General features: G+C 38.3%; 1 protein-coding gene across 2 annotated transcripts in view; it reads right to left on the bottom strand.

Moving 5' to 3' along the window:
* The window catches only part of RPP40 (ribonuclease P/MRP subunit p40), a 431,856-nt gene that overhangs the window by 228,410 nt on the left and 185,248 nt on the right, over nucleotides 1-18,198 (bottom strand). For both annotated transcript variants that reach the window (XM_044066823.1, XM_044066824.1), the window contains 2 exons: nucleotides 12,499-12,594; nucleotides 3,091-3,216 (listed from right to left, as the gene is read on the bottom strand). In XM_044066823.1, coding sequence (XP_043922758.1) covers nucleotides 3,091-3,216; nucleotides 12,499-12,594 — 222 coding nt within the window. The remainder of the gene's footprint in view (nucleotides 1-3,090; nucleotides 3,217-12,498; nucleotides 12,595-18,198) is intronic.

Here is an 18,198-nt window from a genome sequence, read left to right as displayed (position 1 = left end):
CACAATTACCAATAACTGGGTTATTAGAGATGTAAACAAAGGCAAGTGTGGTGTGATTTACTCTATTAAATCAATCTCGTTTCTCCACTAAATTTTCCTTGTGAAATTTATAGCAACAGAGGTAAGCAGTAAATCTACAGATGGGTGGAGTGGTTGGAGAGTACAAATGCAGAGAGTGGGAGTTTGGACGTGATTTCACAGGAAAATGCAGTGACAGGTAATATCCCAAAGGAAAAGATCCTATGCCCAGTCTAATGTGTCTATGTGTCCATCTCCATCCTCAAAACTCAAGGAAGATGATCAAACTTTTGCACACAACACCAAGCTAGAGGACAATTATCTAATGGGGTGGAAAACTGCAAAGGACTTTAAGAGGCTAGAGTTACTGTCAGAGGGGCATGGTCTCTGCATCAGACCCTCCAACAGGATTGTGATACATGTCAGTAAAGAGAGCACGTGGCCACACTGTGTGTTTGGGGGGAGAAGGTAAATCTCAAAAACCCACATTATTAGGAAGACTTGAGAATTATTAGTGCAGAAGAAAAAAACAACTGGGTTCAAGGTGAAAATATACTCATAAAGGCAAATTGAACATTAGGAGTATATCCAGGGGTACAGTATCTAATGATAGGGAGGTGATAATACTCGTGCAGCAGGACCTTGTCAGAACAGATATAGAGTAGTACACTTCAGATGAGGGTTTGCAAGGAAAAATAAGGCACAACACTGTGCAGAGCATAAAGAGATAACCAGTATGGTGAGATGCACAGAGGAAATGTTATATAACTGATTTAGAAAACAAAGCCCATTTTCACCTTAGAGGAGAAATGGGGGAGTCATTTGGTTATTTAAATGTCCCACAATTATGTTGGAAACAAAGAACAGGGAGAGTAAAGAGGAATCATGCCTACCATATTAGGGGAAAGTAGTTCATTCTAGACATTAGAAAGTACATCTTCATTGAAAGAATATCTAGTAATGATCAACATAACTGTCACAGTTAAAAAGGTTTGGTACAGCTATAGTGAGAGAAGGGAAAGGGAATTGTCAGCAGTCCTATTTTTGCTATACCACACATTCAGACCAGGTAAACTTGCAGCTTTCTTTTGCTGGCAATTAAGGATTTATAGAACAGCTGCCTTATCCAATATCCCTTTTCTCTTGATCCCCATATGCCCAGAGTTCCCAGTAACTACAATATTTTTTCTAGTAAACTCAGCTTCCCACGAACTCCATATTTCTATTTTCATAATTCTCTAAGCCATATTATGCCTACACATTCACCATACATTACCTGCCCTTCTCCTGGCTTCTCCCCCTTTCTTCTTCACCATGTTTTCTGGATCCAAAGACAAATCAAAATTCACTAAAATCAAGCCAGTGCTCATGATGCAGAGGGGTGAATCCCTAACAGTTAAGCAAGTGATCCCTATTTGATTCCCAGCATAGGTGCTTGCTGGAGTATAATGATGGGCATGCCTATCTTTGCAGGAGGAAAAATGTTGAATATGGCTATTCTACGCCATGACCTCTCCATGGTGGGGTAGTGATACTGGGAGTGGTCCTGGGGTACATGTATTTCACTCACCAAGCTGTGAATACAGTGCCTTTCTGTAGCACAGGGACAGAATAATGCACATGCATGAGAAGATATAGTGGACCCTGCTGTCTCAGTCACATATGCCTTGCCCCAGGGGATGGGATGGGTTTGAGCCTTAAAAGAAAAATACCCTTATTGCTAAGATACATGCAAGGGTAGAAGCAGCTCCCTGTGGTGGCCTGGATGATGGTCTTTCAGACAGCTCTGACCTCTTTGCTGTGGATACCAGCAGAGGGGACCCAATAGGCCAAGTCCAAGTTAGGGGAAGCTTAATGGGCATCAGACATGGGGGTGAAAAAGAATACAAAAAAGGACACATTAGTGGTAAACAGCATTGATAAATCACACTGTAAATAACAGTTCTACTCAGTGGAGACTAGAAAATAAAAACAAACACAATTAATTTTTTTAGATCTTTCCAAATCTTCTTGTTTAACGTTTTCTTACTTGACAGAATTTAGTACAAACAATGTCAGAAAAAGTCTTCTCTCATCCTAGTAATTCCCAAGCCATCTGTCTTTTTCATTGCAAACTGTTACCCTTCTCTACACTACTATGCAGATTCAAGAATGCATATTGTTGTTGTATCTTTCGGCTTTTCCCGGTTAGGGGTCGCCACAGCAGAACTCCGGCCCGCTAATGATTGGCAGTAGATTTTTACGTGCAGAGTTGCCAGCTCTGATGCACAACCTTCAATGAAGGTACGCCCATTCACGCATGTCTCCACACAGAAGACGCTTTAGCTGAGAATCTAACAGGACAAAGTCTTACTGTGAGGCGACAACGCTACCGCAGCATCACCACTGCAGATCATATTGTGGAATGTAAATAACAAGGTATGCAATTTTCTTGAATTAGAAACATAATGATTATCTTACAGCTGAAGTGCTTTAAGAAGCATGTGAGGATCCAATACAAATGCAGTTTCCCACAGATGGAGTCTATCAAAGTGCACAGTGATTGGTGAATGCTGCCAAGTAATCCTGTCACTAATCTGGGCAAAACAAGCAAATCATCTTAGAAGCATTCTTCTGAAAAACACACCATACCTCATACAACTTGAAAATGACAAGGCATAATCTAATACAACTTATTTCTGTGTTTATTTAGTAAGCTGTGCAGCTCTTAACCAGTGTTTATACCTTGCGAGCATTTAACTTACATGCTGCAGATTGTCAAGGGAAAAAATCTTAATTTTATTGTGCTTTCAGAAAAAAATAAGCTGGGCTTGTGTTTTTCCTAGTCAAAATTAAAGTCAGTCATCTTCACTTAACCACTACAAAGAGAATTAAAGTACATTGATTCAAAGAAAAAAAAAAGCGAGTCAATGACTGAATTATTCAATGAAGTTCAAGTCAGGAATTAAATCAAAAATAGTTATCATATAAAATTAACTGTTACGTACTCATGGCTACATATCCACACAATAAAGAGTGAACAGTCAGAAATTAAGTGTTCAAGCTGAGGTTATCCTGTTTATATATATATACCTGATGGATTCCAAGCCATCAAAAAGTCAAACTTCAGTGGCTTCTTTTCTGCTAGAGCCCACATTACTCTCTTATACCGGTTTCCACCTGGGGCAAAAGATGATGCTGTTAGATCCATAGAGATCACTGCAAAAAGAGGAAAAGAAAATTCGTATTATCAACAGTATTATAAATAATAAAGTACTATATGTTACATAAATAAAAATAATGTTTTACAAGCTTCTAGATTGTTACACCCTGTAGCTCAACATTAAGTTATGAGAAAATCTTCAGTAATGATCACATCAGTGCTTAAATGACACTGGCTTCTATAGTTTATGCTTAAGTATGACATATTATTTAAATCAAAAGGGATTCTTCTCTATCTTCTCACAATGTTGCAATGACAAAAGACGTTTTCTAAAGCAATACAATAGTGTCAGCCTATAAGTGACTATAATGTTTGGTTGCCCTAACTGTAAATTTGTCTAGCATTGACTGTTACTAATAATCTGTTGTAATTTCATTCACATTTTAGTTCAACTCAATTTACACTGACAATTTAACCATCCCCCCCAAATCCTCCATTCTGAACCAGGAAGTCTCGTGAAATCATTCATACCCCAAGTAAATGTGTAATCCAGTTCAGTGGCACAGGGCAGCAGGAACCTATGTCAGCAGTCAATGGATGCAAAGCAGGGAAACTAATTCTGGTTGGGGTACCAGAGCATCACAGACAATATGTACGCGTGTACACACACACACACACATATGCGCACGCACACACACGCACATACCACACACACGCACACACACAGAAGCAGTTTGGAGGATCAGTTCACCTTCTATACAAATGTTAGAATGTGGAAAGAAACTGGAACACCTGGCAAAATTTACACAGATGGTTCTTCCGGTTGGTTTCTAGCTGGGTACCAAGTGCTATGAGAGACAGCAACAATAACTGCTGTGGACAGTTTTCCTGTAGTGCATATAAGTGTGTAAGGTAGTGAATATAAATACATTTAAATATTTGTAGTAAAAAACACAAATCACCACGAGTCTGCACATCCTCAAGATGTTTTGACTCTGCTTGACTTTTCTCCTTGGCAAAGTGACACCTGATACCTTAAGAATGACATACACAGAGGAAATACAAGCTTGGTTAGAATATCCTAAAATAGGAATATATTTTAGATAACTGTACTGGTCTAACAGAAACTTAACAGAAAATATTCACATTACAGCTGTATGTTCTTAAATCTACTACAAAATTACATTACACATGAATACATTTATCACTGAATTTGTACAATTATGTACTGATACAAACCTCTCCCTAGACTAATCTGCAAACTCTAACTATACTTTTAGGTCAGGATGCTTGGAGTCGGTAACATTATGGGAGCTTCGCCAGCTAATTTTTTTTTTTGAGACATTTGGTTTTCAAACCATAATTTACAGTACTTACTCCAAAATAGGCAACATTTCAGCAGCCCTTAAAACTTTTCAGATGTTTGTCATCCCAGTTACTATTTGCTCAGCAACTTATTTAAACATTTGTTCAAGGTTTACTTTAGTTACTAATTTATGAGGTATTTGGTCAAGCTCCCATTTATGTGACATTTATTACCAAACGTACAAGCACTATTTTTATCAGTTTTGATTTACCATTTCATTAACCATCACAAAAATGTGATCTAGAAAATGACACACTTCCTTGGAAATATCACACAGAAAATAATTAAACAATTTACAATAATCTTGGTTACAACAGTGTCTGCTGTACACAGAATTGTCCCTACCATAGTCTCTGTACAACTTTTATTAATGATTATGAATTCTGCCTTACTGAGGTAACACAAAAAACACTTACTTCAATATTACTCTGATCCCATTAATGTCATGGCTATAAAACTCCACGTGCTTTCTTCTTATTTAGAGTCCCTTGCACAAACTCCATTCCACATCCTCCTTAAAAGGGTTAAAATCAAAACTATGCAGAATTCAGATGTCACACCAATTAAGTAATATTCTAGTCTGTGTTTAACTATTCTGTTAGCAGAATCTGAATTTCAATGCTTGGCTTTACAAAATACCACTTTTTATTTTCATTTTAGTATTATGTTAAGTTTTGGAATGGCAATGATTTTGAATCCATAAATACATGTTTTCATTAAATTCTAACTGCATTTTTCAGTTTTTCACAGTTTAAAACTATTACTTTCTCAAACTGAAATTTACAACTGCTTTTTACATTCTACTAAAAGATAAAACATATATAACCCATTTTAATATCGTATGAGCAACTCCTAAAAATTAGTTTTTCTCTGCACCAGTAATTTCTGCTTTGTACTGAGTAAAGGCATTTTATCTCCAGGTCTGTAGCACAGATACATAAAGCCCTGACTGTGACCAATATGATCCAAGTTGGGCACAGGCATTGCAGGAGCGAAGTGGGGGGGGGGAAGTGTATTGGTACCTATTTTTAAGAATAAGGGTGATGTCCAGAGTTGTAATAACAGCATGAAGTTATGTGAAATAGTAGTGGAAGCTAGGTTAAGAAGGGAGGTGATGATTAATGAGCAGCAGTACAGTTTCATGCCAGGAAAGTGCACTACAGATGCAATGTTTGCTCTGAGGGTATTGAAAGTATAGAGAAGGTCAGAAGGAGTTGCATTGTTTCTTTGTGGACTTGGAGAAAGCATATGACAGGGTGCCTAGAGAGAAGTTGTGGTATTGTATGAGGAAGTCGGGAGTGGCAGAGAAGTTTGCGAGAGTGGTACAGGATATGTACAAAGGCAGTGTGATAGTAGTGAGTGTGATTGTGGTAGGAGTGACAGATGTGTTAAAGGTGGAGGTGGGATTACATCACCTAACGGGAGTGGCCGAAAGATAAAGAAGAAGCAAAAGTTCTCAATGACTGAGGAACACAAGGTGAGGGAATGGAATTTAGAAGTCTCCCAGCGTAGGAGCATTTAGAGTTCATAATAAAACAAAGATGGCCCTCATATGTGTATGTGGATGCATGTGGGTGAAGCCAGAACCTCAGATCATCGAAATGAGGATATCCTCAAAAGGCAGCCTGATGGAAGAATGAGCACTGGTGAGGGCACAAACTCTCCCATGCTATTTGGATGACAGCTCCCACTGGCTGGTTCTCGCCTGGATGCAGGTAAAGCCATCAACTTCTGGGAACAAATAGGCTAAAAACCTACAGGAGGAAGATTTAATAGCCGACAGACATGGGGGGAGGCCACATTTTACCAAAAAACATGGGATATTCACACTTAAATGAACAAGGCCTAACAGCTTTTTTTAAATTTCCATTATTAGTAATAGTTTGCAAGAGGTTAATGAAAGCAAACTTAGGGATATCCAGGGATATAGTACTAACAGAGCAAGCAACAGGTAACATGACTTCAGTTACAGTGAATCTCTGGCCCACACATCAATCAATTAAAGATTCTGCAGCAAAAAGGATACAAGTATTTTCTATCTGCTGAAGCCAGATACCAGACAGATTTTCAAGCCTGGTAAGAACAAGTCTGACTCGAGTGATCCTCAGAAGGCTGTATAGCACAGGACTCTTCCCACTCCTAGTGTGTCTATATTAGATCACCGAATGCTTAGGTAAGCGAATGGTGATTGATCGACCCCAAGTAAGGGAAAGCTTACAAAACCAAACTGTCAGAACAGCGATTTTTTTTTCCAAGGGAAAAAAAAAAGGCACATTAAAACATGAGCTTAAGTGGGGGGCTGTGCCCCCGCACCCCCCCCCACTTATATATACCAACCTAAAACAGCAAAGTACTGAAGCAGCCAAGCAAATTCTTTCCAAAGGAAATAATTTGCTTACATGCCGCTTCGATATTTTGCAGTTTCGTTTTTGTCAGTTCGTCCAAGACGCATTCGAAAACATGCATCTTCGGTCTGCTGATAGGAACCCGGCAATAGGACAGTAATGGATTATATCTGCACATCATCCAGCAAAGCTCGTGTTAAGATCAAAAGATAAATCAGTTATACTGACAAACAGCATATATTGAAAACTTATCAGATAAAATATTCTCATAAGTTAATCTCTCCAGACCTTCAACCTCCACTAAACGGCTGCTGTGTAAAGGCATGGAGAAAAAGGCTAGACTCCTAACACCAATAATACACAAGTTCTCTTGGTGAAATGCATCTTATCTGTAGCAGTGCTAAAACTGGTCTGTTACCTGTCCACCTAAACCTGAGAAAAATCATTCTGTCAAAAAGGAAAAAAGGTAGCTGGGATAAAGTAATAGTTTATCTATGAAGACTGAATGAGATCTTCAGTAAGCCATACAAGGCAAGAGAGGCATATAATACTTGTATAAAATTGTACTTGACAAAGGCCATCAATTAGTTAAACAGCTTCCTCATCTAAACCTTAAAAAACTAGTCAGTAATAGATATTTTTTTTCCCAAGTAGATATTGTTTATTACAGTCAACAATGGTACATCACAGCATTTTACAGTCTCCATACAATCATTCAATGCAATTTGCATAAAGATACATCTCAGTCTCTACATATTGGAACAAATTACTGGTTTCTACAGCAATAAATATATTGTTTAGTCTCCTTACATCAATTCAATACACTTTTACTAAAAGCACATATTAGACTGTACCTATCAGGGTATACAATTTGGTTTGCATAATAATACATGCCAAAGCTGATGACGATTAACAACCCAAACCTTGAAGCATAAATATAATTAACTTGGTCTATTTGGTTATAGACCTTTACCTACATGGCTCCACATAAGCCTATATGATTTAGAATTTTGAAGACTAAATTTCTAGACTGCGACAACTTTTCTTCTGAGAATCTAACCCCTTGCAAATTTTATCCAGGGGTGTTGGGTTAGAAGAAGTCAAGGTCCTCTTGCTAGACTTTGGGCTAGAAGAAGCCAAGGACCTGTTGATAGAGAGGGGAGCTGGAGAAACCACTGCTGGGTCAGCTGACAAAGAAGTAATGAGAACTGCAAGATCAGAGAACACCTTATATGTCCTCATAGCTTTTTTAGGAACTGGTTCACCAGCCAAAGGGATTTTGCATGCAAGTTTTATAGACATCTTCTAAGGCTAGTAACACAGCAGGAACAGCCAAAACATTTGAAATCTCATCCTCAGTAAGATCTTAAACTCTGCCAATCTCTGGTGTAACGACAGATTGCTTATAGTTAAATATATCTCTAAGCCTTGTTAGCATTTGTGGAAAAGAACACTTGCTTACGTTTATGAACCTTTCCACCTTCTGAAGAATTAGACTGGATGGACTCTGTGTTCACTATCATCTGCATCAGATTTCCCAACAAAACCTGCAGCAACAAACTGATGTCTTAAGAAGGGAGCCCATAGTCATTCTGAATAGGAGCAAAGTCTCAGATTAGTTGAGCGTAAACCACACTTAGCTAAGGAAACATCAGCCCCACACATGGTAATAATCTGATTACATGCAGTTAGTGACGTTTTTGTTTCTTTCTACTGTGAACTATACATGAGGAAAAATATCTGGGGACAGATTATTATAGCCAGCAAGGAAAAAGTGAAAAAATGCAATATCTTCCGGTCAGAACTTCAAAATGAAGCATATAAGCAACAGATGTAATTAAATCATGGCTCTACATGCACAAGGAAGTTTCTGGTGTTCAACTGGAGACCACAAGACTTCAGTTTCCCCATACAAGTCACAAAACACTTTGGAAAAGCCTCATAACTGCTTAAAAGCAGTATTAAGCATAAAATATAACAGTGAGTTAGAATTCCCAGAGGAAATAGCAGTAGTAAATAGCAAATATATTAAAATGAAAGTCATCAGTCATAAATGCATACATATTTAGATATAAATATATATTGAATAAAACAAAAATTAAAAGTATATAATGACAAAGAAAGGAAGTTCCCAAAAGGATTAATTTGAGATTGGTGGATCATACCTCTCAACCTCTTAGCACAAGAACTTTGGACAAAGCCTAAAAATATGGGTGGGACAAAGGACCCCAAAATAGGGACATATTTTAAATATTGTTCTTATAAACTTAGAAAAGTTGTTAAAATGACAGTTTTGTATTTATATGCATTTATTGGATGATATAAAGTCTGCAACTCAAATGAATTTCATTATTTAGTGACTTCAATCCTCAGGGATTTGCCAGAAAATCACAAATTTTATGAGGGACAGACTAAATATGAGGCGAAAATCTGGAGAGTTGAGAGGTATGTGGTGGATGCAGCCGGCTGCTAAGGAGATTCCATTGAGTGATTATTATAGTTAGTACTAAAAGACTGGGCAAGTATCTTCCTGTGACTTGAGTTTGGAGTTTGACGTCCCCTGATGGAAGGGGCTTAGACGACTGCCTATAACATGGGGTTAGAGTAGCGAATTTTGAGCTCTGGAAAGCTGCCAGTGTGGGTTTGTGCAGGCACAGAACCCATATGCCATTAAGGCAGTATAAATGATGAACAATTATATAAATCATCCTCAGAAGAATTTTTTTTCTTTTTTTGGCCAGTTTGATACTTTTTAGGTTCATCTGAAGAAATTATCCTAAACGTAAGGAAATTAGGATCAGCTCATTTTGATGAAGTTACTTTGAAAGAAACCAGTAACTGAATAAATTACAATGAAAACAGCTTTCACTAAAAAACACACACACACAGAAATCCTGCACTTCTCATTGGTTTAAGTCTTGACTTTTTTTCCAGCATTTGTGCTTAGCTGTGTGAGTTTTGTTTCTTACTTTAATACACAATTAGTTGTTTGATGCAGCAGAGTGCTACAAAGGCAGGTTCTACTTGCAAGGTATCTGTCCTTTCGCCACAGCTGTGCAACAGGAAAGTTAGTAATAGGAGGCAAGGGAACACCTCCACATGTAATAATGGTGTTTTTTTGGATTTATCAATGAAAAAAACCTGTAACTTCTGCGGTGGTGCAGTGGTAGCATTGTTGCCTCACAACAAGAGGTTCTCCCATTCGATTCTCGGCTGGAGTGCGGGGGAGTGCCTTCTGTGTGGAGTCTGCATGTCCTTCCCACGGTTGGGTGGGCATTCGAAAGACATGCGTAAATGGGCGTGCCTTCGTTTAAGGTTGAACGTCGAGCTGGCACCTCGGCGTTCATGAAAATCTACTGCCAATCATTAGCGGATCGGAGTTCCGCTGTAGCGACCCCTAACCGGGAAAAGCCAAAAGACAAACAACAACATCAATGAAAAAAAGCTTTCAGTGCTGTTTATTCTGTTATATGAATCCATAAAATCATTCTATGCAACATGGCTTTCAGGAAGTGCATCTGAATCAGTACATTGTACTTGCCTTTATTTTCTCCCTCTTAATTAGATGATGGTGCCTGTTACTTCTTTTTTTCAGTTTTTGACCAGCTGCATTATCCATTTTTTGTACTTTTTCTATCTTACTTTTAGCATTTTCTCCTTGTTCTTTAGGTTTCTCTGCCATAAGGGAAGACCCAGATTATAATCTTCTTTTAGTATCATTATCATTATACACACTCCCCCACCCCCCGCCATTCCCTCTGCTTTCTCGAGTTTATCAACTTTTTAGCCTTCAATGAAAATAGGTTACAGTGTCTCAAGTCTTATTTTAGCAGTCCAATTTTAAGTATATTGACATTCTAGCAAAGTTTTAAAGTACCATTAAAATTAAAACACTGGCCAAAATGAGTGATATAACTATGCAACAGAAAATTGTCTCAAATGATTTTGGAATGATTAGACTAATTGAAGATGATACCTGGGAAAGGTGTGTTTATGTGGGGCTCATCTTAACAGAAGCAGTGTTTCACCACAAGACATGTGCCAAGTTACAGAAGGAAGCATTCAGCAGCTAAGATAAGCTGTCTGAACCACAAATGACATCAGGGAGTGAAAATAGTTATGAATATTGTTATTTGAATTAGCCTTTAAGCCAGCTTATGGTGCTGAGGAAGGGTATCCAATCCTGCCACATGTGACCTATGCTTGAGAAAGAGTCCAGAAATCTAACAACTGGACAGTAAGGGGTTAAAAAATGAAGTGGCCTACACATTTTTTTTATTTATTTTTATTTTAGGCAGGGTACAGGTGTCCTGCATCTCTGGTAGCACCTTGGGATCTGAATGTGGTTGGTGATGTGGGAAACCATAAATGCAAGTCCATTAAATGCACAGGTACATCGGGTGGGAGCAAATATGGAGACATTATGCAGTTAAGGAAGGAAGTTTAGACAGAATATGACCTCCATAAATCTCACGCACTGTCCTCCCACTCATTTGTCAGCACATAAAGCCATTCCCTATACCCCAAGCCTTAGTGCCTTATTTAAGTTTCTGATACTCAGTAAAGTAAATGCAGCTAGCATTTCTACTAGGCATACACTGAAATGTTTCTTCTTCTTGTTTCCTAGCTTTTCATTTATCTTCACTGAATACATTACTTACGTTTTCTTGTAGACAAACAATTATATATGATGAAGCCCTGAATGTACCCCAAATGACCCAGGTTTGACTAGCAGCTTAAGCAATGGAGGACTATGAGTGAATGGATTCACTCGTCTGGCACACTTCCACTGTTGAACTACAGGTGGATAGCAGAGTTATGTGGCTGTGCTGTCTGTAAAGGCTGTATGATTTGGGTTGGGTTGTATGTGAAGAAATATATCACAACTCAGGAACTCATGGAATGTAGATTGAATATACAAAACAGCACTTGTGGACGCCTGGATAATGGCTTTATAATCAGCTCTTATACTGTGGAAAGATGGGTTTGAGAAAACTCTTGCCCCAAAGGGAAACAAACGGGCCACATAGGTCTGCTGGTTGGCAGACATCTGCAAACAAAAATTTAAACAAACAAATACAGATCCACTGCAATAAGTAAACAAGGACCATCATGCTACAACTCACACAACCCTCTGTTTGTATATTTTCTATTAGATGTCAAATTAAACTGCCAGTCTACTTTATATGTTTTACAGACAATGCATTTCAATAGGCACTCTGTTTCCCCTACTTCCAACACAGTAGCAGTCCAACTAACTAGGATCAAGCTGGCAAACTAGTCAGCATCTGGACAAAGGTTAGAAACTGAATTATTATACATGAGACAAAAAATTTACTCAATTACATTTTTCTTAATGTAAAGCATGTATGCTCATAAAATACGTTTCCAGTACACTTGTTGAAGTTGCAATACTTGTGTGTGCGTGTGTGTGTATATATATATATATGTACAGCTATTATACATGCATATATATCTATATATAAATATATATGCCTGTGTGCGTGTATTGTGTGTGCATATACACACACACACACACACGTTGGTTAGTTATTAAAATGGCTGTGTGCTATGAATTAGTAGAATCTGTTTAGCCAGTTTTACAGTACAACAATGATTTTACTTACCATATCTCATAGGTGTTTTATGAGAATAACGAGATGATTGTCCTTCCAATCCAAGCTCTTCATAAGTGTCCTTATCCACTGATATAATAAGCTTGCCTATGTAAAAAAAAGTTAGTTGTGTCAGACTGTCAAAGAGAAAAGAAAATGCAGGAATACAGAAAACAGAATACACTAAGCAAGTGAGACAAGACAGCAGGTCCAAAGTAAAAGAAAGATAACACAGTGTTCCAAGCAGTCTTGTGTTGACTTGCATGCTTGCATAATGTGCATAAGCAAAATAAATTAGTTCATTGACATGGGATTTAGGTAAATTAATACCATCTTCCTACAAACATTCATGGCAATAAAGTCACTGATGTTTTAAATACCAAACCAGTAGAATCTTTGAACTGGTAATTACCAAACAATTCCAAGCAATTAATACCGCAGGTTTACATTAGTCCTTTGAAAGAATAAGATCAATGGCTGTGATAGTGTAGGTTAATAAAGCAGTCATCTTGCTCAAATGTGGTGATGCTGTTTTACTGGTTACTCAGTGAAACTGTTACTTTCATTAACGTGCCAGTGTTGACACCTTTGTATTTGCAAAAAACAGAAAGTCTATTAAGGCTGGACTTTCCACTGTGTGATTCCTTAAACTTCTTGTATTAGAGAGAAGACGGGATATATGCAAATAATCCCATCAGGTGTTTCAGCTATACGGCAATTCTGAATGTCCATGACTTGTTTTCTTTTTAAGTCTATTTATGGACAAATTCAGGCCAATAAAGCCAACCTTTGTTTTTGCAAGAAAACACAGTGGGCACAAAGTTTATTCAAAAATAAGTTTTAGGATAGATATATTAAACTATCACGAATTACTGTCTAATGAATAAGGTATTATGTTCAAATCATACTCTTGTAATGTGATATGATGGGATACACATGCTACTATGATAGGATTAGAGACAAAGCAGTTGACATAAGTTTCTCTGAATTACACTTATGCAAGCAGAAAACCGGCATGCATTCTTCACGATTATACAACAGAACAGTTAACTTAGCATAAAACTCTTATCTGAAGGCTGGCATCAGCAATGCCAGCAAAGTAAGCATATCTGAATGTCAAACTGAATGACAAAACATGAGCTGACTTGGTAGAAAAGCATGGATAAGAGATTCTCTGTCAAACAGTGACTGTAACGTCTTGTGGTGGCCGTGGTGGTGCAGCGGTTAGTGTTGATGCCTCACAGCAAGAGGCTCTCCGGTTCGATCCTTGGCCGGGGTGCCTTCTGTGAGGAGTCTGCATGTCCTCCCTGTGGTCACGTGGGTTTCCTCCCACATCCCAAAGACATGCTGTAGGTGGATTGGACACTCTAAATTGGCCCTAGGCATGAGTGCGTGCATGTGTGTGTCTTCTGTAGAAGGTTGGGCGCCGGGCTGGCAACTCGACACCATAAAACTCCACTGCCAATCATGAGCGGACAGATGTTCTGCTGTGGCGACCCCTAACCAGGAAAAGCCGAAAGAAGAAGATCAGAAATGGTTCTTCAGGTGCTACTACAGTTAAGTCAGAGCAAATTTTAAAGACAGATGTTTTAATAAGTGCATCATGCTCATGATTCTGCTTTCAGAGCAAACTTCCTTGAGTAGATGATGTACTTCCAGATTAAGACAATGCATCATATTGAGAATCAGGAGCACTTTGCTACAACGGCTTGTGCTTTTTATTTTAAACATTGGCCATAACCTTCTTCATCTGTATAATGATTTTGTGACTGACACACACAGCATTTGGCAATAACAGCGTTCGTACTGCCACAGTGCAGCAGCTCAGCAGCACTGACTTGGTTCAATACTTAGTACAGCTGTGATTTGTGGAAACAGTCCTTTCTTTGCTAAGCACCTCTGAAGTTACTGGATGTGTGAATAACCTCCTGGAGCAAATGAATGGTCCGACATGACTACGATGCTGCCTTTGAAGAAATTCTTTAGAAAGTGTAATGACTTAATGTAACAGCTGCATATGACCTGGCATGGAGAAGAAGGGGAGATCATTTAAGCAAATAACTTTGTGCTAAGCTAAAACAAGTTAAGTATTTTTGTGAGCTGCTAAAGTTTGTATGAAGATTTCACTGCATTACCTTTAATAAGTAGCTCTAATCAAAATGCCTTCAGAACTGGAAGTTGCTTTTTTTGTGTTGACGACAGTTCATAGTTCCCTGCAAGCTGATATAATCAAAGGAAGTGAAGTCAGTGTTTTAGTGCAACAATGCGACTTGCCTTCAGTGCCTAATGTCTGAAGGTAGCCTGGTAAACTGTTTTATCAGCTGCCTGCACACTGTGTGGTATTTGTTTTCTGAGCAGTACAAATTCTCTTCCCTTTGTGTCTCACAAACAGAAAGTGCTTAGCATTTTTTTAGTGACACAAATGTTGTTGCAATGTTAATACTGTTGCATTAATGTACAGCTGACAAGACACTTAACATGATAACAGTTATTCAAACTGTTAGAATTGTCCAGTTATCATAGAAACATTCCGAAATGGGGAGGACTTTGGTACACTGCGCAACTCATTGTAAAACTGAATTACTGCTACACTTGAGTTTATATTTATGCTTGCTCTGCTGCAGTGATACCTAATACAGGAATGTAGTGTACTTAATACATGTGAGCGTAGTCACTGTTAAGGACTACATGCTTCTGTGGCACATATAAAAATAGTGTTCAGTTAAAAAAAAAATAGCTGGATCGCCGTTTCCAGTACTTTTGTGCATCATAGTTGGTCACTTGAAGAATCCATGCCCTTCTTTTAAACTTTTTTTTTTTTGTAGTAATAGACATGAATGGACACAGGTGAACCGCTGTGGTGACCCCTAACCGGGAAAAAGCCAAAAGAAGAAGACATGAATGGACACAGTGCTATAATATTTTTTAAACAATAAAGCACTAAATACTTTGTTTTCTAACAATAACAAGCAGTGTTTGTAGAACATGCTAGTCTGGGATGTAGTCATTCCTTTTTAATAACATTTTATTGTGGGACGGCCAAGTAAACCCTATATTAGATGAGGCATGAATACATAAAATAAAATGATACTGCAACTCTAACAGCTATAGCATTAGTTGTACTAGTGTTTCTTCATTATAATAAAGCTCCTTATTCTGTAATATCCAATATTGGGGCATCAAAAAGTTATACTCTCACCTATTTGATTATTACTTATAATTAGATTTTCAATATAGTGACATTCAGGCTGCTCTGATTTGTTAACAAAAGACACAGTAGAGAAATAATTCCGATCAACACTACACTGGTTAGGTTCAGCAGCAGTTATGTCTGATAATGGCTTAGAACAATATTATTTTAAGTCATTAATTATACAGGATTATTAGACAATCATTTTTAAGGGGATTTTTTTTTTAGCTTAATGAGTTTACTTTCCTTAAAAGATCAAAAAGGATGATGAGAGTTCAAACTGTATGTTATGAGAATATGTGGAGAGCTTTAAGAAATAGTTAATTGAAAAGGCTAGAACTGAATACCTGCTCTGATTCTATACAGTTTAATTTTATTATTTGTACAATACTACCACCAGGGGTTATGTTAGACTCTTATGTATTTATGTATGAACAATTAGATATTAACTGCATCTTAAGTTGTTCTGTTCCTGAAGGAAACTTGACCGCTAACATTAACATGATGTATACAGGTAATTCTCTGCTCTGTTTACAGACTCCATCTACCATCTTCTATGAAAAGCTCAATCAAGAACACTGTGCTAAACAGGATACGATGATGAATACTTCATGTGATGCTGCTTCATCTAATTTCAGTGAAAAAAAGGAAATGACATAATCAAATGAACTATACAGTATGGAGAGTATCCAGAGAAGGATTTCATAACCTCACATCATGGAGACCTCCTCCAAGGATTATTACATATGGGGGAAACAGACAATATATGCAGACAAAGAAAACAAGGCAGAAATGTTCAGAAATGTCTGGTTAGGAAAGGAGACAAAGTAAAATATAATAGGCTAATGAATGATCTGCTTTCTGATCCATTGGAAGAAGGGTGCAATTGGGTTTATCTCCTTCGATTTCCCAGTCATAGAAGAGAACTAAGAATGCAGAATTTTCAAAATTTCATTTTGTGCTGCTATTGCTGTTCATGACCATTTTTGCCTTTACTAAAACTCCACATAACAGGCATCCCTCATAATCTTAATATTTGTCCTTTCTCTTCTGTTACCAAATGTCTTATATCCTACAAAGCACAATATATCAATATGACAACATTTGTTTACCAACAATCTTCTTACCTTATTTTAGCACTGTTTAACATTAATTGCTACTATATTTACATTAACCTTTACCTTTTGGTATCTTTACTTATTCCATTATTAAAACAGTACATCATTTTCCTTTCCTTATCTTAATGTGCAACAGAAGCTGCATCTCCACCAGTCCCTTGAAATACACTATATTTATGTCTTGCCCTCTGTATGAGAAACACTCAGCTTATCCTTATCTCTACACTTTACACATTCCATCATGTACTGCATCAATCGCATAATCTACTCTCTCGTCCTCACCATCGGTATTTATAAACATTACATTTTTATTTTATAAGTTCATAGGTTCATACTAGGCTATCTGCCCAAGGGCATTTATAAGCCTAGCCCATAGTTATTTGGCTTTCGCCACCCCTTTAGTTTGAATAAAACTATGCCTATTATTTTGCTGTGCCTCTGTCAAGCAGTGACACTGAAGTAATCCCTGGGGTATATCTGCGATCCCCCATCCATTGGTCAAGATTCCTCTTGAACAAGGCCAGCGAGGTGCTCTGCCTCACATGTACCGGGATTTTGTTCCACAGCATAGGGAGTCTCTGGGTGATTAATCTGCCCCTCCAGCACGTTCTATTAATAACCGTGTCAAGGTTTAAGTCTCCCGCCCTTGTGGTTCTGAGGGATCTAGATTTTTTGAGGTGAAGCATATTCATCAAATCAGGGTTTGACATGGCCTTATATGTCAGGCACAGGTCACCTCTGAGCAAGCGGTATGAGACTGAATAGAGCTGGAGTTCTTTCAGTCGGGCAGCATAAGACATATTTTTGAGACCCTTTATCCTTTTGGTGAGGAACTTTTGGGGCCTTTCCAGCTGCTGCAGGTGTCGGGTTAGATACATTCCGAATGGGGCATTGTACTCAATCATAGGTCTAATGAGTGATGAGTACAGGGGGACGATGACCTCCCTTGATCTAGATGTGAATCCCTTCATGATCAGGTGGGCAATGTAGAAGGTTTTCCTAACTACTTTAGCAACATGAGTGTCAAACGAAAGGCTACTGTCAACCTGGGTCCCCAGATCCCTGATGACTTCTACTGTGCTCAGTGGATTGCCACCTATATGGTAGCTAGGGGTAACCTTGTTTTTCCCGAAGGGTATGACTATGCATTTCTTGGCATTTAACTTTAGGCCATGGCTCTGGCACCAGTTATCCGTTTCTGTGAGGCCCTTCTGAAGGATATCTGTGTCAGATGTGTTTTCGACTATGGCGCCCAGTTTGCAGTCATCTGCAAACTTTGTCAGCCATAACCCTCCTGTGTTTGCTTGTACTTCAGAAAAGTAGATGCCGAACAAGAATGGACCCAGGACTGTGCCCTGTGGGACACCACTTGTGACAGGCTTTGAGTCTGACATGGCTCCAGCA

This window comes from Protopterus annectens, chromosome 3.part1 (genome assembly GCF_019279795.1).
Source record: "Protopterus annectens isolate FY-2018-M chromosome 3.part1, PAN1.0, whole genome shotgun sequence".
NCBI classification, from domain to species: domain Eukaryota; kingdom Metazoa; phylum Chordata; order Ceratodontiformes; family Protopteridae; genus Protopterus; species Protopterus annectens.
The sequence above is the reverse complement of the archived record's forward strand: the minus strand, read 5'-3'. Positions and strand labels throughout refer to the sequence as shown.